This window comes from Oncorhynchus keta, chromosome 14 (assembly GCF_023373465.1).
Source record: "Oncorhynchus keta strain PuntledgeMale-10-30-2019 chromosome 14, Oket_V2, whole genome shotgun sequence".
Taxonomy (NCBI): Eukaryota; Metazoa; Chordata; class Actinopteri; order Salmoniformes; family Salmonidae; genus Oncorhynchus; species Oncorhynchus keta.
Genome location: NC_068434.1, coordinates 47092453 through 47119199, shown reverse-complemented (window position 1 = coordinate 47119199; position 26747 = coordinate 47092453). Strand labels below are relative to the sequence as shown.

General features: G+C 43.5%; 1 protein-coding gene across 3 annotated transcripts in view; it reads left to right on the top strand.

Moving 5' to 3' along the window:
* nos1 (nitric oxide synthase 1 (neuronal)) overlaps positions 1-26747 on the top strand; it is a 64798-nt gene that overhangs the window by 26239 nt on the left and 11812 nt on the right. For all 3 annotated transcript variants that reach the window (XM_035786274.2, XM_035786273.2, XM_035786272.2), the window contains exons 8-18: positions 1899-2040; positions 2334-2473; positions 3612-3786; positions 19157-19258; positions 19517-19711; positions 19899-19984; positions 20922-21066; positions 22175-22279; positions 22409-22467; positions 22915-23031; positions 23651-23825. In XM_035786274.2, coding sequence (XP_035642167.2) covers positions 1899-2040; positions 2334-2473; positions 3612-3786; positions 19157-19258; positions 19517-19711; positions 19899-19984; positions 20922-21066; positions 22175-22279; positions 22409-22467; positions 22915-23031; positions 23651-23825 — 1441 coding nt within the window. The remainder of the gene's footprint in view (positions 1-1898; positions 2041-2333; positions 2474-3611; positions 3787-19156; positions 19259-19516; positions 19712-19898; positions 19985-20921; positions 21067-22174; positions 22280-22408; positions 22468-22914; positions 23032-23650; positions 23826-26747) is intronic.

Genomic DNA, 26747 nt, shown 5'->3' with positions numbered 1-26747 from the left:
GTCACAAATAGAAAAGCAATCAAATTAAATTGTTTACCTTTGAACTTCAGATGTTTTCACTCACAAGACTCCCAGATTTTGTAGTTTTGGAAACTTTAGAGTGTTTGTTTTCTATCCTAAGCATCTTGTCCTGACAAAATATCCCGTTTAAAACGGGCACTTTTTTTTCCAAAAATGAAAATACTGCCCCTAGAGTAACAACGGGTTCATTGAAATTAAATTTTGAAGTCGTGCACAATTATCAGTTTCTATTTGGTTTATCGCCCATTCATTGTCATTTAGCGCCTTGGGGCCCAAAAGCATAATCAGTGCTCTAACTCCCCCTTGCTCCAGACCACCGCAATGAAGCAGTGACGCATGGTAACTTACTAAACCACAAATGACCTCTTAAGTGCCGTGGCATAATCTCAAAACTTTTAATTGAGTAACCACCGTAGGTTTCCTGATGCTATAATATGAGGTCCTAAACCGAGCATCAAAGTGCATCCTTGTAGCTCTGTGGACTAATATAGTAAAATAGTTTGTCTTGGGGTTAGCTGAGCCAATGGCCACTGTCGTGATTTGACATTAACATTAATCTGAAGACTTATCTAATTACCTAAATATGTTTAATTCTTACCAGATTTTAAATGAATCATGTAACAATTAACTCATTAGGATCTGGGGCACCATGAGAGCAGTTCTATAAAGAGTTACCATCTCCCAAATTAAACTTTTAAACTATTTTACCTATCACATCTAACAGTCAACTTATTAATCATAACCTTGTATCATATCATCATTCTGAACAGTTGTAACCTCCTTGCATCTGCAAAAATGTGGAAACATCCCTGTCCCAGACAACTGGTGAATAAATGGAAGGCTAAGTGATATTGAACAGGGATATCTATATCAGAATGTAGGCATACATTTATGATATACCATAGCCCAATTCCATGAATTAAACATTGACCTACCATCACCCACTATCACAGGACACTATCACTCACTTACCCAAGGCGGTTCAACTTACCCTGTCCCTATGCTCAATTTAGCCCATAAGTTGTGCCAAGAGACCGCTTTTTTATGGACAAGCTATGTTTTCAAAACACATGTTTTACATGAATTCTGATTATTTTCAGGGATACAAGACATCCTGAAATATGTAGTTATCTTTCTTAGAAAGAATGATGATTTCCCTTGACGTAGTGGTGCTGAATGTAAAAAAATGGCTCAAGATACCCCACTCTCCCCTACTGTATGTGTCTGACTCATCACTGCACTGAGTTAGTCACATCACATTCCCAAAGACTGCTGATGCTGTACATCAAATAATACTTAGCCACTGTAAGCATGTAACAGAAGCCTGATGGCATATCAGTTTGCTCTTAAGCCTCTGTCGGGTTTGTGTACGGCATAACAACAAATGAAGGAGTTGGCTGAAGCACAAACTGATCTGCAGCCAGGCTGCTTCTGCTTAGATTCAGACCCCAAAACAATTTGAGTTTTATATAGTAAATTCTCCTCTCTTTGTTTGGGCTTGTATTGACTATAGAGGACACTAGTTTCTCCTCTGTAAGGCAAGCATAGAGATTGGTGCCCAGAGATATTTGGGTCCTTTGGGACGAAGACTTACAGCCAGATTAGTAGAATCAACCCTTTTGCCCAGTCATGGCATTAGCTTAACCCAACAGGATAGGTTCAAGTAGTGGGGGACTAAAGGTAACTGAGCTTTGGCCCTGTCAGACTTCCTAGCCTGCCTTACCCACGACCTCCTAAATTAAACTGCCCTAAACCATTAGATGATATGTGGTTGGGTAGACATTCATTTGTTGCATTGCTAATCTATAGATACTGTCTTTAAACTCTCGTCATTTAAACTTTCTCTCTCTGGGGGCTGGTGGGTTATTTCTATCCAGATCTGCCATTACCATATTTCCTCAGAGGACAGATGGCAAGCGCGACTTTCGGGTATGGAACACACAGCTGATTCGCTATGCCGGTTACAAGCAGCCCGATGGTCAGATTCTGGGAGACCCAGCCAGCGTGGAATTCACTGAGGTAGAGTAAAAAGACACTGGTCACTGTTATTCAAAGTGAATTATTGTTCGTAACAGCATGGAATATGTGTCCCTCGTGGGATTTGAATCCTCAAACTTTGCCTAGTCAGGTTCAACCCACTGAACCACTTACAGTAGATCACAAAACCTGAGTGTGTTCAATGTCTTTATATAGCATGCCTCCGAGCAAGGCCAAAGCTCTGACTAAAACTGGAGTGGAAACCACCAAACAGGAGTTACACATCTACTTTAGTGAGTCCACGTAAAATGTTTATTAAATGTTTTGGTTACTAGATCTGCATCCAGCAGGGCTGGAAGGCTCCCAAGGGTCGATTCGACGTGCTGCCCCTTCTGCTGCAATCCAATGGGAACGACCCAGAGCTGTTTGAGATCCCTCAAGACCTTATTCTGGAGGTGCAGATCACCCATCCCAAGTGAGTTAGACCACACACACACACTCACATACACGTCCAAGTTTCATAACAGTGATACAGGAACAGAGGCTGGGTTGGGGTGTGTTCCAATTGTCACGCTAACATACCACTAACATACCACACAGACACACACTCTCAATGTCACCAGTCTTCAGGCACAGGGGGAGTTTCATCCCCTGCATATGGCATCCTCTATCAAACAAGCTCCCAGAACTGTCCTTCGCCACCCCCCATCTCCCCCTGCATCAGTTTAGTTGGCCTCAACTCTGTTGCCATGAAGCTGATGGCTCTCTGCTACTGCGTAGACTGTCCCCCATGGGCAACTCCGAGCCTGTGTAGCACCAGGTAGATGGATGTAGGGCCAGTAATTTCAGAAGTGATTGCAGGTGTTTTTGCTGTGATAATGTTAGTTTTGGCTGCGCTCCTGTACTTCTTGGCTGTGTATATATTAACTACAGTGGAGGAGCAAATTGCCTTGTAGAACAATACACTCCACATCACAGTAGGCAGATATCTAGAATCTCTTGGAGAAATCCTTAATTTCTTTGTACATGCATACAGTATTTTCTTTCCCTTGACGTGCTATACAAACCTTCAATATCAGAATGTAAGCTTTGTCACTAATCTCTTCCCACGGCTTTTTGCAGTTTGTTGTCATGAATCTTGTCCTGGAGGCACAACTGAGTGATTTCCGCTTAGATAGGCCAACTGCAAAGTCAAAATGGGCTATATTGTAAAAACGTAGCAGTGTGGTTTAAAGTCAGATTTTATGACTGGCTGTGCCAACTACTGGCCACTTTGCAGAGCTGCCTCCAGAACAAGATCCATGCTAATATGTCGGCTTTTCACCAAGATAAGAATGCACTTTTACATCGATTCAGAATGTAAAATGTTCAACTCTTAGCAGTATAGAATTGTTGAGATGGAAGCACCTTGAGTTGAACAACAGGAGCCAAGTCAGGAGCCAAGCTTCAATTAAAGCTGTATATAATATGTATCCTTAAACATCCTCTATATGCCTGGAAAACTAACCTATTTATTTGAATCAATTAGTCAAGATATGTCACATTCACCATCACTCCTCCAAAGCTTGACTGTTCATTTGAACGTATCTCTTTGTCTTTCTATGCTTGTACAGGTATGATTGGTTCAAGGATTTGAATCTGAAGTGGTACAGCCTACCTGCTGTATCTAGCATGCTGCTAGAGGTGGGGGGGCTGGAATTCACCGCCTGTCCGTTCAGTGGCTGGTACATGGGTACAGAGATCGGAGTCAGGGACTTCTGTGACAGCTCTCGTTACAACATCTTGGAGGTATTATGATCATTTTCTAAAGCATTTCTAAACATTTATAAGCATCCCTTTGGTGGCTGGTACATTGGCACCGAGATTGGTTTCAGGGACTTTAACAGCTCTCGTTACAATGGTTAAATGCCACTATTTTGACGTTCTAATGAGAGGTATTACATGAGGTATTAGTGTTACATATGTTATGCATGGGGTTTGGAAGGGAATTCGCAAGAGTTGTGAGTGGACTTTTTACTATACAATTTACTATGATAGAAGTAAATCTAGAATCTATAATAGTTTTACTGTAATCTGTTAGGGCTTTTAAATAAATGTTATGATACGTCTTCAATACTTACCAGTGTGGCGGATTAATCTGATACCATGACAGCATACATGCAGAGCTAACATTCATCACTTGTACTCTCAATATTCATGCAATAGGTTTCCATAACACATCAAAATATACCAAACAATATACCAAACATTAAGAACACCTGCTCTTTCCATGACAAACTGACCAGCTGAAAGCTATGATCCCTTATGGATGTCACTTGTTAAATCTTCTTCAATCAGTGTAGATGAAGGGGAGGAGATGGGTTAAAGAAGGATTTTTTAAAAACCTTGAGACATGGATTGTGTACGTGTGCCATTCAGAGGGTGAATGGTCGAGACAAAATATTTGAGTGCCTTTGAATGGGGTATGGTGGGTGGTAGGTGCCAGGCGCACCAGTTTATGTCAAGAACTGCAACGCTGCTGGGTTTTTCATGGTCCAGAGTTTCCCGTCTGTATCAAGAATAGTCCACCACCCAAAGAACATGCAGCCAACTTGACCACTGTGGGAAGCATTGGCGTCAACATGGGCCAGCATCCCTGTGGATGTAACGGCGTTTGTCTGTTGAAGGAGAGTCGGACCAAAATGCAGCGTGGTGGTTACTCATGTCTTTAATGAAGAAAAGCGATACATGAAATAACTAAATAAATACAAAAACAACAAACGGAACGTGAAACCTATTACAGCCTATCTGGTGAACGCTACACAGAGACAGGAACAATCACCCACGAAATACACAGTGAAACCCCGGCTACCTAAATATGGTTCCCAATCAGAGACAACGAGAATCACCTGACTCTGATTGAGAACCGCCTCAGGCAGCCAAACCTATGCTACACCCATACTCAGCCGCAATCCCAATGCCTACAAAACCACAATACGAAACACAACATTTTAAACCCATGTCACACCCTGGCCTGACCAAATGTATAACGAAAATACAAAATACTATGACCAAGGCGTGACAGTGGAACACTTTATACACCTTGTAGAGTCTATGCCCTGAATAATTGAGTCTCTGTTCTGAGGGCAAAAGGGGGGGTGTATAATATTTTAATTAATTTAAATTATTTTATTTGTTTTATATCAAAATGGATAGTTTTCTTGGAAGCAGCAAGTCTTCACTCTATTGTTGGTCCGACGATATCTTGTCTTTTCACAAACTGTATGCTGTAGCACGGTGACTAGAGCATTGTCAAGCTTAGAGGCTGTAGATATAATACGTGGATAAAATATGTACGGATCTGGTTGTGCTGTTGGTATTCAGCCAACGTATTAGCATAACCATTATAATGGCGGTAATATTTTGTTTTCAGTTCCCAGGCGTAGAGTAACTTGAGCTATTCTCAGTAATTTCCCCTCGTCTCATGTTCCCATCTCAAGCCCCATGCACTCCCTTCTGCTAAATGCAGGTTTACCCATATACAAAATTATGATATTGTGAGCTAGTTCTTATTTTTTGATGTAGAACATGAGGCACTTCTAAAAGGGTTGTTTATTTTAATTTTAATGTCTCCATTTTTAGAACATTTCTCCATTTCTAGAATGTAAAATTATGTCTTTAGGGTATTCGGGCTAATTGTGAAATGTGATTTGATACTGACTGCAACCACTTACCCGTCACTCAGGATAGCCTAATCACAACCTGCTCACATGAGGGATAACATTAGTTGCTTGTCTTCTATATAGTGTATTGGATTGTCCATTTTCTATGTAGCTTTACAAACAACAGGACTTACCTGTCACAGGTTTTTCACACTAGTTTACTTGAAGGATAATGTTGAATGCTTATCTTCAATGTAACAGTGAATACGATAGCATTTTGTGAACAGCGATAAGAAGAGTAAAATGTCACCCTAATTGAAATCTCACTTATCCTGTTTGTGCCTTCTGGCAGATAAGGCAGAGACATGATCTCTCCACTTCTGATGGTCTAAAGCCTGTTTGGCAGTATGGCCCCAACTTAGCTTCAGTTCTTTCAATTATCTGTCACCGTGGGGATAAACCAGAATTTTTCAAAGTACCTCGAATAACCAATCATACACGTCTGTTCGAGACAGACTGGTCGATTTGCGAATGAGGGAGCCCCTAACCTCATACTAATGAGCCACTCGCCTGCCCTCTGGTCATTTTCACCTCTCTTCCTCACAGAAAAGTTATACTTGGCTCTCTTCAGCACGGCTCTATGGGTTTTCCTGTAACTTTTCAGTGCCATTAAGGTTACACCGCCGAGTGCAGGGTTATCTTTATTGTTGGGTGACTTCACCAAAAGGAACAGTTTTGCTTCAGGTAAGATTTTGCTTCACCACTTTTATTCCTTCATCTCCTGTTGTAGCTAGCATCACACTGCTAGCTGCTGAGACTTGGATAGCTTAGCTGCAAGGCTTAGCTAACCTGGCTAGCTCTCGGCAAGGCTAGCTATCCTACCGACTAGCTTATCTACCTGGAAGGGTAGTTACTAGTTTGCTCGTACGTTTTGTTAAACCCTCCACCGGCGTTGAGTAGACTGTCCATCCTAGCATCACTGCTTATTGGTCGAGAGCCACTCTTTTGTTTGTAAGAGCAATAGCTTCCTTTGGATAACTTTGTGCTAACTAGCTATGCTACCAGCCCATGTGGTGATCGCCAGCTATGTTCACATTGTTTACAGGATTAGCTTATCCTGATAGCACTGTGCTAACTAGCTAGGCTTCTAGCCTAGTCTCTTTTCCCTTTGTTCTCGGATTAGCTGTTTCTTGGAATCATGGAACCTGCTAGCTCGGCCCAGTGGGTACCAAGCAAGGCCCCTGTACCAGCACAATCTTGTCAATGCAGGGTGACCATTTTAGGTAAGGACACACTCCCTGTATGTCGTCTGCCTGGGTGTCTAACATGCGGAAGCAGTGTTCAGTGTCATGCATCCATTGTGTGTATTCTTTGCTGTGAACACCCTCTGCCGTAGAGTGCACAGAGCAGCCCAATGTGGTTCGTCCCACTCTTAACTCAAGCGATGAGACTGCCTCGCAGACCCATCCCTCATGCGCTGGCATCATGATGGCTACCCCAAGGAATTTCACTGACTTTTCCAGGGCTTGGCCCCAGGAGAAGGGGGGCTCTTCATCGACTAGACAGCAGCGAAGGATGAGGGGCAAGCCGCTCTTCCGCCTATAGCGGAGCATCAATGGCATACGGCAAACTCCTCATAGCTATCCCCAGCTTGCCTTGGGAAGATAAATGCAATTGGTATACACCTTTAAGAGGCACGGTCCAAACCAGACTTGTGTGTTTTTAGGCCACCTTTACTCCACACACGGAGACGCATACACTGCTCTCCCAAGCCCTACATTTGGCAAATCTGACCATAACTATCCTCCTGCTTACAAGCAAAAACTAAAGCAGGAAGTACCAGTGACTCGCTCAATACGGAAGTGGTCCGACGATGCAGATGCTACACTACTGTTTTTCTAGCACAGACTGGAATATGTTCCGTTCATCCAATGGCATTGAGGAGTATTGACGTTGTCCCCACAGTGACCATACGTACATGTCCCAACCAGAAGCCATTGATTACAGGCAGCATCCTCACCAAGCTAAAAAGCTAGAGCTGCCTCTTACAAGGAGCAGGATACTAATCTGGACACTTATAATAAATCCTGCTATACCCTCAGATGAACCATCAAACAGGCAAAGTGTCAATATTGGACTAAGATTGAATCCGACTACACCGGCTCTGCAGTTCGTCAGATGTGGGCTTGCAAACTATTACGGACTACAAAGGGAAACCCAGACGTGATTTTCCCAGTGATGCGAGCCTACCAGCGGAGCTAAATGCCTTTTATGTTCGCTTCGAGGCAAGAAACACTGAAGCATGCATGAGAGCTGTTCCGGATGACTGTGATCACACTCTCCATAGCCGGTGTGAGCAAGACCTTTAAACGGGTCAACATTCACAAGTCAGAGGGGCCAGACGGATTGCCAGGGCGTGTACTCTGAGCATGCACGGACCAACTGGCAAGTGTCTTCACTGACATTTTCAACCTCTCCCTGACTGAGTCTGTAATACCAACATGTTTCAAGCAGACCACCAGTCCCTGTACCCAAGAACACTAAGGTAACCTGCCCAAATGACTAACCAACCCGTAGCACTCACGTCGTTAGCCATGAAGTGCTTTGAAAGACTGGTTATGGCTAACAGCACCATCATCCCGGAAATCCTAGGGCCACTCCAATTCACATACCGCCCCAACAGATCCACAGATGACGCAATCTCAATCGCAGTCCATACTGCCCTTTCCCACCTGGACAAAAGGAACACGTATGTGAGAATGCTGTTCATTGACTACAGCTCAGCGTTCAACACCATAGTGCCCACAAACTCATCACTCAGCTAAGGACCCTGGGACTAAACACCTCCCTCTGCAACAGGATCCTGGATTTGGTAAGGGTAGGCAACAACATATCTGCCACGCTGATCTTCAACACCGGTTCCCCTCAGGGGTGTGTGCTTAGTCCCCTCCTGTACTCCCTGTTCACCCTTGAATGCTTGGCCAAGCATGACTCCAACACCGTCAGTTTGCTGATGACACAACAGTGGTAGGCCTGATCACCGACAACAATGAGCCCGCCTATTTGGAGGAGGTAAAAGACCTGTCAGTGTTGTGCCAGGCCAACAATGTCTCCCTCAATGTGAGCAAGACAAAGGATATGATCATGGACTACAGGAAAAGGAGGGCTGAAAAGGCCCCCATTTACATCGATAGGGCTGAAGTGGATCGGGTCGAGTTTCAACTTCCTTGGTGTCCACATCACCAACAAACTATCATGGTCCAAACATACCAAGACAGTCATGAAAAGGGCATGACAACTTTTTCCCCCTCAGGAGAATGAAACAATTTGGCATGGGTCCCCAGATCCTCAAAGTTCTACAGCTGCAGCATCGAGAGCATCCTGACCGGTTGCATCACCGCCTGGTATGGCAATTGCTCGGTATCTGACTATGGTGCTACAGAGGGTAGTGCGTACCGCCCAGTACATAATTGGGGATTCGCTTCCTGCCATCCAGGACCTACAGTGGTTCCTACTTTAAAAGTTGCGAGCTTGCACCGCGGGACGTAGAGGTACCCTGCGTCATGGCTTCATTGCTCCAGACCACCACAAGGGGTAGTTGGAGCACTCATTATGCATTTGGGTCCCAAGGTTTTTATATGACCAATCATATTGAGTGGTTCCAATGACGAATTTTGATGAGAGCCCTCCTTGTGGCGTTCTTCAACAAAGGTGGCTGACAAAACATTACGGTAGAACCAGATGTAAGTTGTTATAACATCATAATGAGTCAAGCAAAACATTTTACAATTGAGAGGAATATGTTAGTTAATGTAGAGACAAAAGTTTGTGCATATTCCTTTGTCATTAAGTTAACTTGCTAAATAGCGATTTTCAGAAATAGCCTAGCTAGTGTTAGGAGAATGAATTTGTAATTCATGTTTAATGTTTTTGGGACTCCTGAGAACCAGCAAACCAGGCTGTTATCTTGTGAAAAGGTGGATGTAAAGAATTTAGCTAGCTTAAGCATTTACTGCAAATTGAATATACAATTGTGTAAGCTTGCCTTGCAATGCAGTTGAAGTAACATAGCTAGCTAACTATTTACTTGATTATTGTGTAGTGGAGGATAAAAATAACTATGCCTATGGATGTGTAGCTAGCTACAGTATGTAACCGTTCTGTGTATGGACCCTAAAACGTTTTTGAACTAATATTCATACCAATCTATGAACCTCAGCTATTCAAATTCAAGTCTGAATGGCATTAATGAAGCCTATGGATAGAGTAGAATATAATAACTGTATTGTGCCAAGGATGCAAGTCCTATATACACATGTACTGTAGTTATTACCACGCATGAGATTCCCACATTGTAGCCTGTACATTGAATATATTCACTGATCGTGTACTCTTCCTTGGCAAATAAAGGTGCGATTCAGGTATGAATCTCTGAGACATTATTTTTCAGTCATATCAAACACCATTATTTGAATGATGCTGTGTCTGCTTGTATGTATTACAATTATACACTTCAACAGTGTTTACCGCTCCTGGGACATCAATGATTACACATGGTAACTATGCAATAGACTAGAAACATGATTGATTTGTAATTCATATATACAGAAAAAAACTATGCATATCTAACTCCCTTCATCTGCATTAATCTGAGGACACAGGATATTATTTCAATGAGATACTTAATTTTAACCAGTGGAGAATGTGAAACGCTTTATTGAAAGAAGTTCATTTTCCAGGTGTTATAAATGCATTATAATAATTGTAATATTATAAATACAAGTTCATTCTGTACTTCAATGCACATATGGTGTGCATTTTAAAACGAGGAAGAAAGATGAGGTGGGGAGAGAGGTAAGAACAGCAGCAGATTGCATATGATTCATGAATTACAGTGCTTCCCCAATATTCTCTCAGTTCATCACAATTGCAGTCTCCTAACCAGCCTTGGGTCCCCAGTTGGCCCGAAGGTTACCTTAAGTGCGGGTGAGGTGGCGATGACGGGACAGGCTTCCTCTCTCACATCAAAACATACCTGCAGACGAGAGAGCATGATTAAGCCTTTTTTTATTTATTCTAACACGGTCAGTCATCTTAAATCAGGAGGTGAAATGCAAAACTGACCTTGGATCATTAACTCTGGGACTACTACATCTCTGTCTATATTTCAATGTAAAGCATCTCTTTAATAATACTTCCTTTTGACCCGACCAAGTGACATCTCACCTATGATCATGCGGTGCCCTCTGTGTCAGCCAGTTCAGATGTGGGAGGGGTTCACCAAAACAGCTGATCTAACCTAGAAGATTTAGGGAGAAGGGGAGAGGGATGAACATGTACAACAAGACAGGCAGAGATGGAGAAAAAGAACACAGAACAGTTTAATTACCTCTGGTTATGGACACTTTTGCCAGCAATAAAGCTTCCACGGCCTGTTTCTCAGAGAGTGAACATCTGGCAATATCTACATTTTCGACCCCTTGGTCAGCTCACTCTGAAAGTAATGAAAACAGAGATATGAAAACAATAACTAAGAAATGACCGTTCAATCTAAAGCAGCAGCTGTCATTTTTTAGGATACGTCAATACAGCCCAGTGCTGCTTACCTGAGATGCCATCTTCGTAGGTGTCCGCTTTGACTTCCTTTGTGTCGGAAGAAAGTTGCTTTCAGAACAATTATTTTTGATTGAAAATAAAAAAGGTTTTGCTCTCGACAAAAAGACACAAATGTACCTCCATAGCATATAACAATTTGCCTGTGAATAACCACACCTTCATACAAACCTGCTACAGTATGGAGGATTTGAGACGCACAACCGAAAATGCTGCCATATCCTGCCAGCACGCCCACAAGCGGGCCACTCAGGAGCAGAATGATGACGTGTGGAAGAGGGGAAAGGAATGCGATAGGAACAGCAATTTGTTGCAAGTTGGGGAGCAGGGCTAATAGCTGAACAATAGACTATTCAAGCTTTACTAAAGAATAGTCTAATAGCCGAGCTAGGTGTGAACCCCCCTATCACAGACCAGATTTGCCCTAACGACCAAGGGGTAACTTTCTACTCAATGTCATAAAGTAATGACTTTTCAAATAAGTTACCTTGCACGTTCTGTTGGCTGACAATTTGTTAGCTACGTTGTCTTTACGAACCACATAGCATATCATTACAACAGTACATCTTCAAATAATATTTTTGCACGAATCACCTTGCAAATTATTTTGCCGAAGATTGTATCTCCGCCAGGCTGGGCAACCTGAGCTTTTGCTATCTCAAAAATATGTTAGCTAGCTAACTAACGTTAGTAGTTCTAAATCAAACTTGCCAGTATATTTCCATCCCTAACTATAACATTTTCCGACAAGATAGAACTGCCAAAGGGGGCGGAATTAGCCTGCAGAGTTCTGTCTTACTATCCAGGTCTGTGCCCAAACAATTTGAGTTTCTATTTTTTTAAATCCACCTTGCTAGAAACAAGTATCTCACCGTTGCCGCTTGCTATAGACCACCTTTTGCCCCCAGCTGTGCCCTGGACACCATATGTGAATTGATTGCCCCCATCGATCTTCAGAGCTTGTGCTGTTAGGTGACATTAACTGGGACATGCTTAACACCCTGGACATCCTACAATCTAAGCTTGATGCCCTCAATCTCACACAAATTATCAATGAACCTACCAGGAACAACCCCAAATCTGTAAACATGGGCACCCTCATAGGTCCTAACCAACCTGCCCTCCAAATACACCCTGCTGTCTTCAACCAGGATCTCAGCAATCACTGCCTCATTGCCTGCGTCCGTAATGGGTCTGCGGTCAAACGACCACCCCCCATCACTGTCAAACGCTACCTAAAACACTTCAGCGAGCAGGCCTTTCTAATCGACCTGGCCCGGGTATCCTGGAAGGATACTGACCTCATTCCATCAGTAGAGGATGCCTGGTTATTCTTTAAATGCTTTCCTCACAATCTTAAAGCATGCCCCATTCAAAAAATATAGAAACACACCTGACTGCCCTTGACCAGCACAAAAACATCCTGTGGCGTACTGCATTAGCAACGAATAGCCCCCGTGGTATGCAACTTTTCAGGGAAGTTAGGAACCAATATACACAGGCAGTTAGGAAGGAAACGGGTTAGCTTTTTCCAACAGAAATTAGCATCCTGTAGCACAAACTCCAAAAAGTTCTGGGACACTGTAAAGTCCATGGAAAATAAGAATACCTCCTCCCAGCTGCCCACTACACTGAGGCTAGGAAACACTGTCCCCACCGATAATTTTTTCCGACAGCTGGCCATGCTTTCCACCTGGCTACCCCTACCCTGGTCTACAGCCCTGCACCCCCACAGCAACTTGCCCAAGACTCCCCCATTTCTCCTTCACCCAAATCCAGATAGCTGGTGTTCTGAAAGAGCGGAAAAATCTGGACCCCTACAAATCAGCTGGGCTAAACAATCTGGACCCTCTCTTTCTAAAATGATCTGCTGAAATTGTTATTACTAGCCTGTTCAACCTCTCTTTCGTATTGTCTGAGATCCCCAAAGATTGGAAAGCTTCCGCTGTCATCCCCCTCTTCGAAGGGGGAGACACTTTAGTCCCAAACTGTTAGACTTCTATCCTATCCTGCCTTTCTAAGGTCCTTGAAAGCCAAGTTAACAAACAGATCACCAACCATTTCGAATCCCACCGTACCTTCTCCTCTATGCAATCTGGTTTCCGAGCTGGTCATGGGTGCACCTCAGCCACGCTCAAGGTCCTAAACGATATCATAACTGCCATCGATAAGAGACAGTACTGTGCAGCTGTATTCATCGACCTGGCCAGGGCTTTCGACTCTGTCAATCACCACATTCTTATCGGCGGACTCAACAGCCTTGGTTTCTCAAATGACTGCCTAGCCTGGTTCACCAACTACTTCTCTGATATAGTTCAGTGTGTCAAATCGGATGGCCTGTTGTCCGGACCTCTGGCCTTCTCTATGGGGGTGCCACAGGGTTCAATCCTCGGGCCGACTCTTTTCTCTGTATACATCAATGATGTCGCTCTTGCTGCTGGTGATTCTCTGATCCACCTCTACACAGATGACACCATTCTGTATACTTCTGGCCCTTCTTTGGACACTGTGTTAACAAACCTCCAGAAGAGCTTCAATGCCATACAACTCTCCTTCCGTGGCCTCCAACTGCTCTTAAATGCAAGCAAAGCTAAATGTGTGCTCTTCAACCAATCGCTGCCCGCCTGTCCAGCATCACTACTCTAGACGGTTCTGACTTGTGTGGAATATTTGGACAACAACAAATACCTAGGTGTGTGGTTAGATTGTGAACTCTCCTTCCAGACTCACATTAAGCATCTAATCCAAAATTAAATCTAGAATCAGCTTCCTATTTCGCAACAAAGCATCCTTCACTCATGCTGCCAAACATACACTCATAAAACTGACTATCCTACCGATCCTTGACTTCAGCGATGTCATTTACAAAATAGCCTCCAACACTCTACTCAGCAAATTGGATGCAGTCTATCACAGTGCCATCCGTGTCGTCACCAAAGCCCCATATACTACCCACCACTGCGAACTGTATGCTCTCGTTGGCTGGCCCTCGCTTCATATCATCCCCATACTGTTATTTACTTTCCTCCTGTGCACCCCAGTATCTACTTGCACACTCCTCTTCTACACATCGATCACTCCAGTGTTTAATTGCTATATTGTAATTATTTCGCCACTATGGCCTATTTATTGCCTTACCTCCCTTATCCTACCTCATTTGCACACACTGTGTGTATATATATATATACTTTTTCTATTGTATTATTGACTGTACGTTTGTTTATTCCATGTGTAACTCTGTGTTGTTTGTTTGTGTCACACTGCTTTGCTTTATCTTGGAAAGGTCGCAGTTGTAAATGAGAACATGTTCTCAACTAGCCTACCTGGTTAAATAATGGTAAAATAAAAAATAAAGATGAACTATAGGCTAACTTATTGACTTTATTATTCTCGTCCATCTTAGCTAAATGGTATAGTCTTTGTGCTTTCTCAATGGATATTCAGGTGCTTTTGTAAATTCGCTCTGGCTATCTATAGGCTGGACAATAGAACGAGTCAAAATTCACCCAAGGCTGAAAAATGGCTTAAGAAAGTTGGCTAAACTGGAACACTAGCGCGAGTCCATAGAAAATGAATGAAATCTAACATTCGCACAGGCTGTTTTGACTGGAGTGATGCTTAGAATTCCATTAAATGTATCCCTTTTTATTTTACCACTACAATCTGTTCGTCGGACGAAACTGGAAAAAAAATACTTGTGTAGAAAGTAAACATCCGCACCTCGAAAGGTGTCAACTGTGCTTATTTTTGCGTAATGAAACATTAGGGAAAAAAATAAGCATTTCTGACTATTTCTGGTCTAGGGATCGATGACAAACAAGCTCACTGCCCAGACTTACATAATTACAAAGAGGAGATTCTCCTGTTTTTAAAATGGTGCCCGTGTAACAGTTTTAGCTTTCGTTCCTCTCCTTGTCCCTACCTGGGCTCACACCAGGGACCCTCTACACACATAGACAACAGCTACCCTTGAAGCATCAATAACCATCGCTCGGCTAGAGTTGAGTCAGTATGTTGGCAGCAGCCACTCAGTTAGTGATGGCTGTTTAACAGTCTGATGGCCTTGAGATAGAAGCTGTTTTTCAGTCTCTCTGTCCCCGCTTCGATGCACCTGTACTGACCTCGCCTTCTGGATGATAGTGGGGTGAACAGGCAGTGGCTCAGGTGGTTGTTGTCCTTGATGATCATTTTGGCCTTCCTGTGACATCTGGTGTTGTAGGTGTCCTGGAGGGTATGTAGTTTGCCCCCGGTGATGTGTTGTGCAGACTTCACTACCCTCTGGAGAGCCTTAAGGTTGTGGGTGGAGCAGTTGTGGTACCAGGTGGTAATACAGCCCGACAGGATGCTCTCGATTGCATCTGTAAAAGTTTGTTTTTTTGGTGACAAGCTTAAATTCTTCAGCCTCCTGAGGTTGAAGAGGCGCTGCTGCGCCTTCTTTGCCACGCTGTCTGTGTGGGTGGACCATTTCAATTTGTCTGTGATGTGTACGCCGAGGAACTTAACACCTTCACCACTACTGTCTCGTCGATGTGGATAGGCGGCTGCTCCCTCTGCTGTTTCCTGAAGTCCACGATCATATCCTTTTGTTTTGTTGACATTGAGTGTGAGGTTATTTTCCTGACACCACACTCCGAGGGCCCTCACCTCCTCCCTGTAGGCCGTCTCGTCGTTGTTGGTAATCAAGCCTACCACTAGTGTCGTCTGCAAACTTGATGAGGCATGCATGGCCACGCAATCATGTGTGAACAGGGAGTACAGGAGAGGGCAGAGAACGCACCCTTGTGGGGCCCCTGTGTAGAGGATCAGCGCAGTGGAGATGTTACCTACCCTCACCACCTGGGGGCGGTCCGTCAGGAAGTCCAGGACCCAGTTGCACAGGGCTGGGTCGAGACCCAGGGACTCAAGATTAATGACAAGTTTGGAGTGTACTATGGTGTTAAATGCTGAGCTGTAGTCGATGAACAGCATTATTACATAGGTATTCCTCTTGTCCAGATGGGTTAGGTAAGTGTGCATTGTGAGTGCGTTGTCTGTGAACCTATTGGAGTGGGTCTAGGGTGTCAGGTAGGGTGGAGGTGATATGGTCCTTGACTAGTCTCTCAAAGCACTTCATGATGACGGAAGTGAGTGCTACGGGGCGGTAGTCATTTAGCTCAGTTACCTTAGCTTTCTTGGGAACAGGAACAATGGTGGCCCTCTTGAAGCATGTGGGACCAGCACTGGGATAAGGATTGATTGAATATGTCCATAAACACACCAGCCAGCTGGTCTGCTCATGCTCTGAGGACACGGCCAGGGATGCCGTGCGGGGGTTTTACTCACGTTGGCTGCAGTGAAGGAGAGCCCACAGGTTTTGGTAGTTTGTTGTGTCAGTGGCACTGTATTGTCCTCCAAAGAGAGCAAAGAAGTTGTTTAGTTTGTCTGGGAGCAAGACATCGTGGTCCGCGACGGGGCTGGTTTTTCTATTGTAGTCCGTGATTGACTGTAGACCCTGCCACATACCTCGTGTCTGAGCCATTGAATTGCGACTCTGTCTCTATACTGATTCTTAGCTTGTTTGATTGCCTTGTGGAGGGAATAGCTACACCGTTTGTATTTGGTCATGTTTCCGGTCACTTTGCCCTGATTAAAAGCAGTGGTTCGCGAATGCTGCCATCAAATCCACGGTTTCTGGTTGGGGAATGTTTCAATAGACGCTGTGGGTATATCGTCACCGATGCACTTGCTAACATATCCCAGCATATCACTTGCAGAACATATCCCAGTCCACGTGATCGACGGAATCTTGAAGCGTGGAATCCGATTTGTCGGACCAGCGTTGAACAGACCTGAGCCCGGGTGCTTCAGTTTCTGTCTATATGCTGGGTGCAACAACATGGAGTCGTGGTCAGCTTTTCCGAAAGGCGGGCGGGAGAGGTCTTTATATTAGAATAACAATGATCCAGGGTTTTGCCAGCCCGGGTCGCGCAATGAATATGCTGGTAAAATGTATGGATCCTTGTTTTCAGATTAGCCTTGTTAAAATCCCCAGCTACAATAAAAGCAGCCTCAGGATATGTGGTTTACATAGAGTCAAATGAAGTTATTTCAGGGCCGTTGATGTGTCTGCTTGGGGGGGAATATATACGACTGTGATTATGATCAAAGAGAATTCTCTTGGTAGATAATGCGGTCGGCATTTGATTGTAAGGAATTCTGAGTCAGGTGAACAAAAGGACTTGAATTCCTGTATGTTGTTATGATCACACCACGTCTCGTTAATCATAACGCATGCATACATACCTGCAATTTCACACTGGTTACACCTGACTTGAAAAAAATCTAAATATACACATTGCAAGATATTTGGCCAAATAGACAGACATGCCTATATTTCCCCCATAGAAAACAATGGGAAGACCGCAGAGTTCCAATATGATTTTTGTTTACATTTTAACTATAAAACAACGTGAGCAGGTCTCAATGCCAAAAATAGCGAAGCAGGCATTGTCACGTTGAACAATAAGCTGGGAATAGAACGTTCGGAAGGCAGGTTGGTGCCACGGTGCTCAATTGAACTAATAGGAGCTGGCAGGGTGAAGAATGCACTAAAATAAAGCCTGTTTTTTTGCGATTACTTCAAAACGACTGCTTTACCAGCTCTGCTAGGGTGGGTAAAATGGTTAGTGGTCTCATTTGTGTCTGGAAGTAGCTAGCCAACATTAGCTTGGGTGCTTGACTGCCGTCAACGCTCAAATCAACCCTACTCTTCAGGGCCCGAACGTCCAGTGTGCGCTCCGAGAGCGAAACGGTCTGAATTTTCAAACTGACAAATTTTCTCTGAATGGAAACACCATAATATTAATGAAATGAATTAAGCCAAATTTCTTAAAATCAAATCCCATATACTATGTTATTACAAAAAGGTTTTAAATTCTCTGGTAATGCCAATACAGAATACTGTAATGAAACAGGCAGGGAGCAGGTCTCAAACCTTCTAGCCTGAAGTCCAGCTGTGCCGCAAAAGCATGTAGACTCAATCTACTAGAGACCTCCTGGGCACTGTTCAAGGGCATCTTCTTGCAGGAGATTTGTGATGCGGCTTGTTGGGCATCCCCTCCTACTTTTATGAAGTTCTAACGACATCACTGTGCCTTCATTGGCGCGTACTTTTGATTTACTGTCCTCATTGCCTCTGGGTTAATATTGAGACTGTCCTTCTTCGTAGAGCATGTGTGATTACAGGAGTTGGTCATATCCCACAGTGAGATGTTAAAGCAAATAATTGAAAAATGATGTTGATATTATGAGTGAGACATCTCACTTGAGCTGGGCGTCATTGTCAAAAATCCATGTCGCGATAAATTGCCTGAATTGATGCGTTAACAATACCTAAATATAAGTTTATAACATTAATGTGCACCAGTTGTTTTTTTTGTACTACTACTACTACGGTGGTTGTAGCTATCAGTTGTCCCATTAACAATTACCCATATTAGCAAACTTATTTCATTTCAAACTTCACATTTCTCTAGTATAGGCTACTTATCGTAATGAACAATATCAGCTAAATGCCTGCGATAAGTGATCGGTATGGTCGGTGTCGATCATTTTGGGTTTATCGTCCCAGCTCTACATCTCACCACAGTCCCCTACTCGCAAGAGTGTAAGGAAGTTTGACACTCAAGAATGATCAGAGGGCAGGCAAGGGGCTTTTTTAGTACGAGGGGAGAGGCTCCATCATTTCCCCACTCGACCTGTTGGTCTCCAACAGACGTGTATAATTGTTCCTTCAAGCTACTTCTGGTGAATCGGCATAGTGCGATGTCTCACTCGTAATATCGGAGAACTGGGGTTACGCAAATAACCTTAAGTTATCAACAACAGTTATTGTTATTACAGTATTGTCTTGCCCTGTCCAATAGGAAGTGGCCAGTCTGATGGCTCTGGATACCAGAAAGACCTCTTCTCTGTGGAAGGACCAGGCACTGGTGGAGATCAACATAGCAGTCCTCTACAGTTTTCAGGTGATTGCCAAGTGTTCTTCTATTGTATTATCTGCACATTTCTAGACTGTATATAAATTAAAGCCTAAAGCATTCTTCTTTAGAAGTCTTTACATTATGTTAGAAATTGTGGAATCTCGGCACCCAGAACCAATGTTAAGGCTGTCACGAGGGACGAGAAATAAAGGTGAAATAGTATGTACTACTAAATGTCAACCTGAAACAATTGCAATGATTGAATTCCTCAGACAGGAACTGATCGCCATTATATGTTCCCAGTCTTCTAAGGTAACCATAGTGGACCACCACTCTGCCACAGAGTCCTTCATGAAGCACATGGAGAATGAGATCAGGGTGCGGGGGGGCTGCCCGGGGGACTGGGTCTGGATTGTACCCCCAATGTCTGGAAGCATCACCCCAGTTTTTCACCAGGAGATGCTCAACTATCGCCTCACGCCATCCTTTGAGTATCAGGTGAGGAGGAAGGAAAGTTTGTGTGGCCAGGTCAAAGTAAAATATTTTATAATACTTTAGCAGCGTATTTCACATACAGTATGTATTTGACCCCAGGTCAGGATCAGAATATGTCCTTCAAATGTACAGTAATGCCATCCAATGACCTGTATGCTAAGACTATTGTAACTATGTCTCTCTGCTACAGGCTGACCCATGGAATAACCATGTGTGGAAAGTAAACAATGGGACACCCACCAAGAAAAGAGCCATTGGCTTCAAGAAACTGGCCAAGTGAGTAGAGAGAGAGAGTCTTTTCATTACGCCTTAGGACAACATTATGCTTCACCTAGATTGGGGTCAGAGGTCGCCTGTGCAGCCCTGCTTGCTTTTTAGACTGAAGTGCCCACTTGTTTCCTAGTCATCCATTTGGGACTGAGAATTATGACTAAATATAGTATGTTACTGATTTTGTATCTTATTAGCTCCACTGTAATGTCCAGAGTTCTAGACAGTCATGGAAATGTATTGTACATGCTGTCTATTTATAGTCTTTGTCATATCAAGATTCTGGATTATTCACTACACAACTAGAAATATTAATTTTTTCCAAAACAGAGATTTATGGTTCTTCGGTTGAAGGGTAGAATTATATTATAGGGGGGCCAGCTGGTCACCTTTGTCTGTTTATCCTCCATTTGCTCTTATGCTCCTTTTTTTGCCACTCGTTGAATGGGATGGGATGAGATGAGGTAGTGGTACAGACACAGGGAGGAGAGGAAGCTGATCTACTCAATGGTGTAATTCACTCAATCAACCCCAAAGGGAGTAATCAGAACAATGGTGAAATATAAGCGTTTAGCTTTTTTCGTTCTTTCGTGCGTTGGGTGGGTTCTGAGTTATTATTGGAATTGCCCCGAGGATACTACGAGCTATGATTGCCATCCGCTGTTTAGTCATGACATGCAGCACTGCCTGTCTGCTCGAGCGAACCACACGAGCACGGAAGGAAGCTAGTAAGCTACAGTAGGCATCTGAGTTTAGAAGACTTTGGGGGGGGGTGTAACGAGGTCTGTTTTGCCCTTGATCACTGGTGCCTATGATTTAACTTCCGTTTTTTATTTCTGGTTACATGATATCAAACCTTTCATGAATGAACCATTTTAAAGTGTTTATTTATAGCCATTTTATTATGTTGTGAATTATAAATGTATTGTCTCTGTGTGTGCAGGGCTGTGAAGTTTTCAGCCAAGCTAATGGGCCAGGCCATGGCTAAGAGAGTCAAAGCTACGATACTATTCGCCACCGAGACCGGAAAGTCTCAAGACTATGCAAAAACCTTATGTGAGATTTTCAAGCATGCCTTTGATGCAAAGGTAACTTTTTAAATGTTTCATATAGCTACCACACAAGTTCAATTTGAGTTGATGTGTCATGTCTATTTGTGATCTTGAATAGAACCTAAAAAAAGCCTACTTCAAAACTTCCCCCTTAACTCCTTTGAGATTTTGAAGCATGCCTTTTTTAAGGCAAAGGTAAACCACACAGTTTGACTGAGTTTGTGTCATGTCTTTTTTGGGGGGGGGACTTTCTTGAATGACAAAGCTGAGGCCTGCAGATTTGAAAAAAAAAGCGAGGAGACAGTTTTCACACCAAGAAGGCGAAGTTGCACGGAAATGTGTCTTTTGTCACTTTCCCATTCTCTCTCATGCAGCACAGCGCCAGGGGACACAGCGACGGAATCAACCCAGCCAAGCGTTGAGCTGTAGTTTAAGATAAGATCATAAAACACTGCGGGCTGTGTAAATGTGTTTGGGAAAAAAATCACAATAAAAACACACAGCTCTGCGGTTCTCAATCATCTAGTGTTTCCCTCCAGGACATCACATCTTCTGTTTCTTCTTCCTATTTGTTAATGTAATCAATCATACGAGAGGAAAGGATCTTCTTGTACTTGAGTCAGACAGGCAGATGCAGAGCGGATGAATGACTGGGCTGGGTTGTGCATTTCCTCTCTTCCTCCCTGTCGTCTTGTCCATCCCCTGTTTCCTCTCGTTCTCTCAGCATGATGGCCCGTAGGCATGAAGGCTGCTAGAGTCAGATGGCGAGTCTGATGCCTGGGTGTTAATTGTATTGCGGCACATTATCACCTTGTTAATGCAAGTAGTGTTCGTTAGATACTAGTCCTCTATGGCCTCAGGTCCTGGGCACATGACCTTGTGGAATGTTTATGTGGTCTTTGACAGAGGAGGGAAAGGTTGAAGAGAAGTTACTTCCTTGTAACTTGAAATGTGTAACTTGAAATGTGGTTTTGTCCTTAGTGTCTCTGTGGTATTTTGGTAAAACTGAGTATTTTTCTGTCTTGAATATCTGCCGTTCTTTGTTTGTGGGAAATTTTAAATGCGTTTTCTATTTTGTTTTATTTCAAAATGGCTCTGGTTCACATCACAATGATATCTTGATTGACACGCTCCACTACTATAGGTAATGTCAATGGATGAGTACGACATGGTGGACCTGGAGCATGAAACACTTGTGTTGGCGGTGACCAGCACCTTTGGTAATGGAGATCCACCTGAAAATGGAGAGGTATGATTGACCAGTACTGTGTGTGTGTGTGTGTTTAATTCACACAACTACAGTATATACCATCTGTATTTTGGTTACATTTACATAAGGTAAACCTGCAAATGATTGACTGAGTGTGTTTGTGTATAGAAATTCGGAGCTGCCTTGATGGAGATGAGACATCCAACATCTAACACAGAGGACCGAAAGTGAGTGCCCATTCAAACAGAGCATGTTTTTTATGGTATACGTCCCAAATGGCACCACATTCCCTATATAGTACACTACTTTTAACCAGGGCCCATAGTGGGTAGTGCACTATATAGGGAATAGGGTGCCAATTGGGATGTAATCATGGCTGCAGTAATCCTCAGACATCCTCATACAGATTCACAGTTTTACTTCTAATCACTTAACTGCAATAGATCTTTTTCTGTGAGAGGGAGTGTACTTGTGCCCTTGCGTAAGACCATTAACCCCTAAAATAGCTCTAGGGGTGCTGCACTGCGACTGACCCTGTGCTCCTCGAAAATGGGTGTTTGTTTTTTGCCTGGGGTTGGGTGGAGAACAGAAGTATTTGTCTCTGCAATGGACTAATAAAGTACTATTCTATATTGCGAGTGTACTTGTTGTCCCTGTATCTGCCTCTCTCTCAGGAGTTACAAGGTGCGTTTCAACAGCGTGTCCTCCTACTCAGACACCCGCAAATCCTCCAGTGATGAACCTGAGCCCAGGGTCAACTTTGAAAGCACCGGACCCCTCGCCAACGTCAGGTACAGTAAGCAAGCCCAAGATTGTCAAACAAAATCTGATTGGATGGAAGGGCTAGATTCTACCTTTTACCATCTCCACCTCTGTGTTTCCCAGCACAGACGGGATAGACTGCCTGTCTGTATAGAGTTCTGTGAATACTGAGGAAGGAAGAAGGCTATTTTGATCAATTCCCTTGTATGTAGATGGATAGTGATTTGACAATTTCAAACACAATACAACCACGCATTTAAAATCATCAAAGATGACACACAAACGTTTGAAAAACACATTTCCATTGTGGTCCTTTTAATTAAATGGTTAAAAAACTTTGCCGACATAAACATAGCATTCCTAGACTACACAGTAGACCTAGCTTATTAGGCATACATACTTTGGTTACACATTTAACACATAACAAAACATAAGACAGGATGACATTGTCATAGCCATAGAGTATGACTCCCTCTGTAGATCAGCAATATCAGGCTCCTAAACTGAGCTTGATGATGCAGTTGATGCCAGATGATGGTGATGTATGGTTGTCTGAATCAAATCAGTGTGTCTTTGCATGCCTGTGTACTTGTCGTTTTCTCTCTCGTTCTCACTCGTTCTTTCTTTCTGTTCTTTCTCTCTCTCCAGGTTCTCAGTGTTTGGCCTTGGCTCAAGAGCCTACCCACACTTCTGTGCTTTTGCCCACGCTGTGGACACGCTGCTCGAGGAGCTGGGGGGGGAGCGCATCCTACGCATGGGGGAGGGAGATGAGCTGTGTGGCCAGGAAGAGTCCTTCAGAAACTGGGCCAAGAAGGTTTTCAAGGTGGGGTGACTGGGCGATTCCTTATGGGGCATATAACGCACACACATGCATGAATGTAATGCACATGCATGAATATATATAATACCAGTCAAAAGTTTGGACACATCTACTCATTTAAGGGTTTTTCTTTATTTTTACTATTTTCTACATTGTAGAATAATAGTGAAGACATCAAAACTATGGAATAACACATATGGAATCATGTAGTAACCAAAAACGTATTAAACAAAAAATATATTTTTCCTTGATGACAGCTTTGCACACACTTGGCATTCTCTTAACCAGCATCATGAGGTGGTCACCTGGAATGCATTTCAAACCTGAAATTCTTTTTCAACAGTCTTGAAGGAGTTCCCACATATGCTGAGCACTTTTTGGCTGCTTTTCCTTCACTCTGTGGTCCAACTCATCCCAAACCAGGTGATTGTGGAGGCCAGGTCACTCTCCTTCTTGGTAAAATAGCCCTTACACAACCTGGAGGTGCGTTGGGTCATTGTCCTGTTGAAAAACAAATGATAGTCCCACTAAGCTCAAACTAGGTGGGATGGTGTATCGCTGCAGAATGCTGTGGTAGCCATGCTGGTTAAGTGTGCCTTGAATTGTAAATAAATCACTGACAGTGTCACCAGCAAATACCTCCACACCATAACACCACCTCCTCCATGCTTTACAGTGTGAAATACAAATGCGGAGATCATCCGTTCACCCACACCTTGTCTCACAAAGACACGGCGGTTGGAACCAAAAATCTCAAATTTGGACTCCAGACCAAAGGGCAAATTTACACCGGTCTAATGTCCATTGCTCATATTTCTTGGCCCAAGAAAGTCTCTTCTTTTTATTGTGTCCTTTAGTAGTGTTTTCTTTGCAGCAATTCAACCATGAAGGCCTGATTCACATGCTCTCCTCTGAACAGTCGATGTTGAGATGTGTCTGTTACTTGAACTCTGTAGCATTTATTTGGGCTGCAATTTCTGAGGCTGGTAACTCTACTGAACTTATCCTCTGCTGCAGGGGTACAGTGCCTTGCAAAAGTATTCATTTTTCCTATTTTGTTGCTTTAAAGCCTGTAATTTAAATTGCTATTTATTTGGATTTCATGTGATGGACATACACAAAATAGTCCAACTTGGTGAAGTGAAATGAAAAAAATTACTTATTTCAAAACAATTCTAAAAAATAAAAACCTGAAAAAATCTAAATAAGATCTGGTGCAACCAATTACCTTCAGAAGTCACATAATTAGTTAGATTGCACACAGGTGGACTTTATTTAGTGTCACATGATCTCAGTATATATACACCTGTTCCGAAAGGCCCCAGAGTCTGCAACACCACTAAGCAAGGGGCACCACCAAGCAAGTGGCACCATGAAGACTAAGGAGCTCTCCAAACAGGTCAGGGACAAAGTTGTGGAGAAGTACAGATCAGGGTTGGGTTATAAAAAATTATCAGAAGCTTTGAACATCCCACTGAGAACCATTAAATCCATTCTAAAAAAATGAAAGGGGGCCTCCCGGGTGGCGCAGTGGTTAAGGGCACTGTACTGCAGCGCCAGCTGTGCCACCAGAGACTCTGTTGTAACCGGCTTGGCCGGTAGGGATGTCCATGTCTCATCGCGCACCAGCGACTCCCGTGGCGGGCCGGGTGCAGTGCGCGCTAACCAAGGTTGCCAGGTGTTTCCTCCGGCACATTGGTGCGGCTGGCTTCCAGGTTGGATGTGCGCTGTGTTAAGAAGCAGTGCGGCTTGGTTGGGTTGTGTATCGGCGGAAGCATGACTTTCAACCTTCGTCTCTCCCGAGCCCGTACGGGAGTTGTAGCGATGAGACAAGATAGTAGCTACTAAAACGATTGGATACCACGAAATTGGGGAGAAAAAGGGATAAACCCCCCCCAGGGTCGCTCACCAAAACTCACGGACCAGGCATGGAGGGCATTAATCAGAGGCAACAAAGAGACCAAAGATAACCCTGAGGGAGCTGCAAGGCTCCACAGCGGAGATTGGCGTATCTGTCCATATCTGTCCACTTTAAGCCGTACACTCCACAGTGCTTAGCTTTATGGAAGAGTGGCCAATTTAGATTTTTGGCCTTCAAGGAAAACGCTATGTCTGGCACAAACCCAACACTTCATCACCCCGTGAACACCATCCACACAGTGAAGCATGGTGGTGGCGGCATCATGCTGTGTGGATGTTTTCATCTGCAGGGACTGGGAAACTGGTCAGAATTGAAGGAATGATTGATGGCGCTAAATACAGGGAAATTCTTAAGGGGAAACCTGTTTCAGTCTTCCAGATTTTTGAGACTGGGACGGACGTTCACCAGCAGGACAATGACCCTGAGAATACTGCTAAAGCAACACTTGAGTGGTGTAAGGGGAAACATTTACATGTCTTGGAATGGCCTAGTCAAAGCCCAGACCTCAATCCAATTGAGAATCTGTGGTGTGACTTAAAGATTGCTGTACACCAGAGGAACCCATCCAACTTGAAGGAGCTGGAGCAGTTTTGCCTTGAAGAATGGGCAAAAATCCCTGTGGCTAGATGTGCCAATTTATGGAGACATACCCCAAGAGGCTTGCAGCTGTAAACTCATCAAGAAGGAAAGAAACTCCACAAATGAGCTTTTAACAAGGCACACCTGTTAATTGAAATGCATTCCAGACGACTACCTCATGATGCTGGTTGAGAGAATGCCAGTGTGCAAAGCTGTCATCAAGGCAAAGGTGGCTATTTGAAGAATTTCAAATATAAGATATATTTGGATTTGGTTAACACTTTATTGGTTACTAAAGGATTCCATATGTGTTATTTCAAAGTTTCGATGTCTTCACTATTATTCTACAATGAAGAACATTGTAAAAACAAAGAAAAACCCTTGAATGAGTAGGTGTGTCCAAACTTTCACTGGTACTGTGTGTA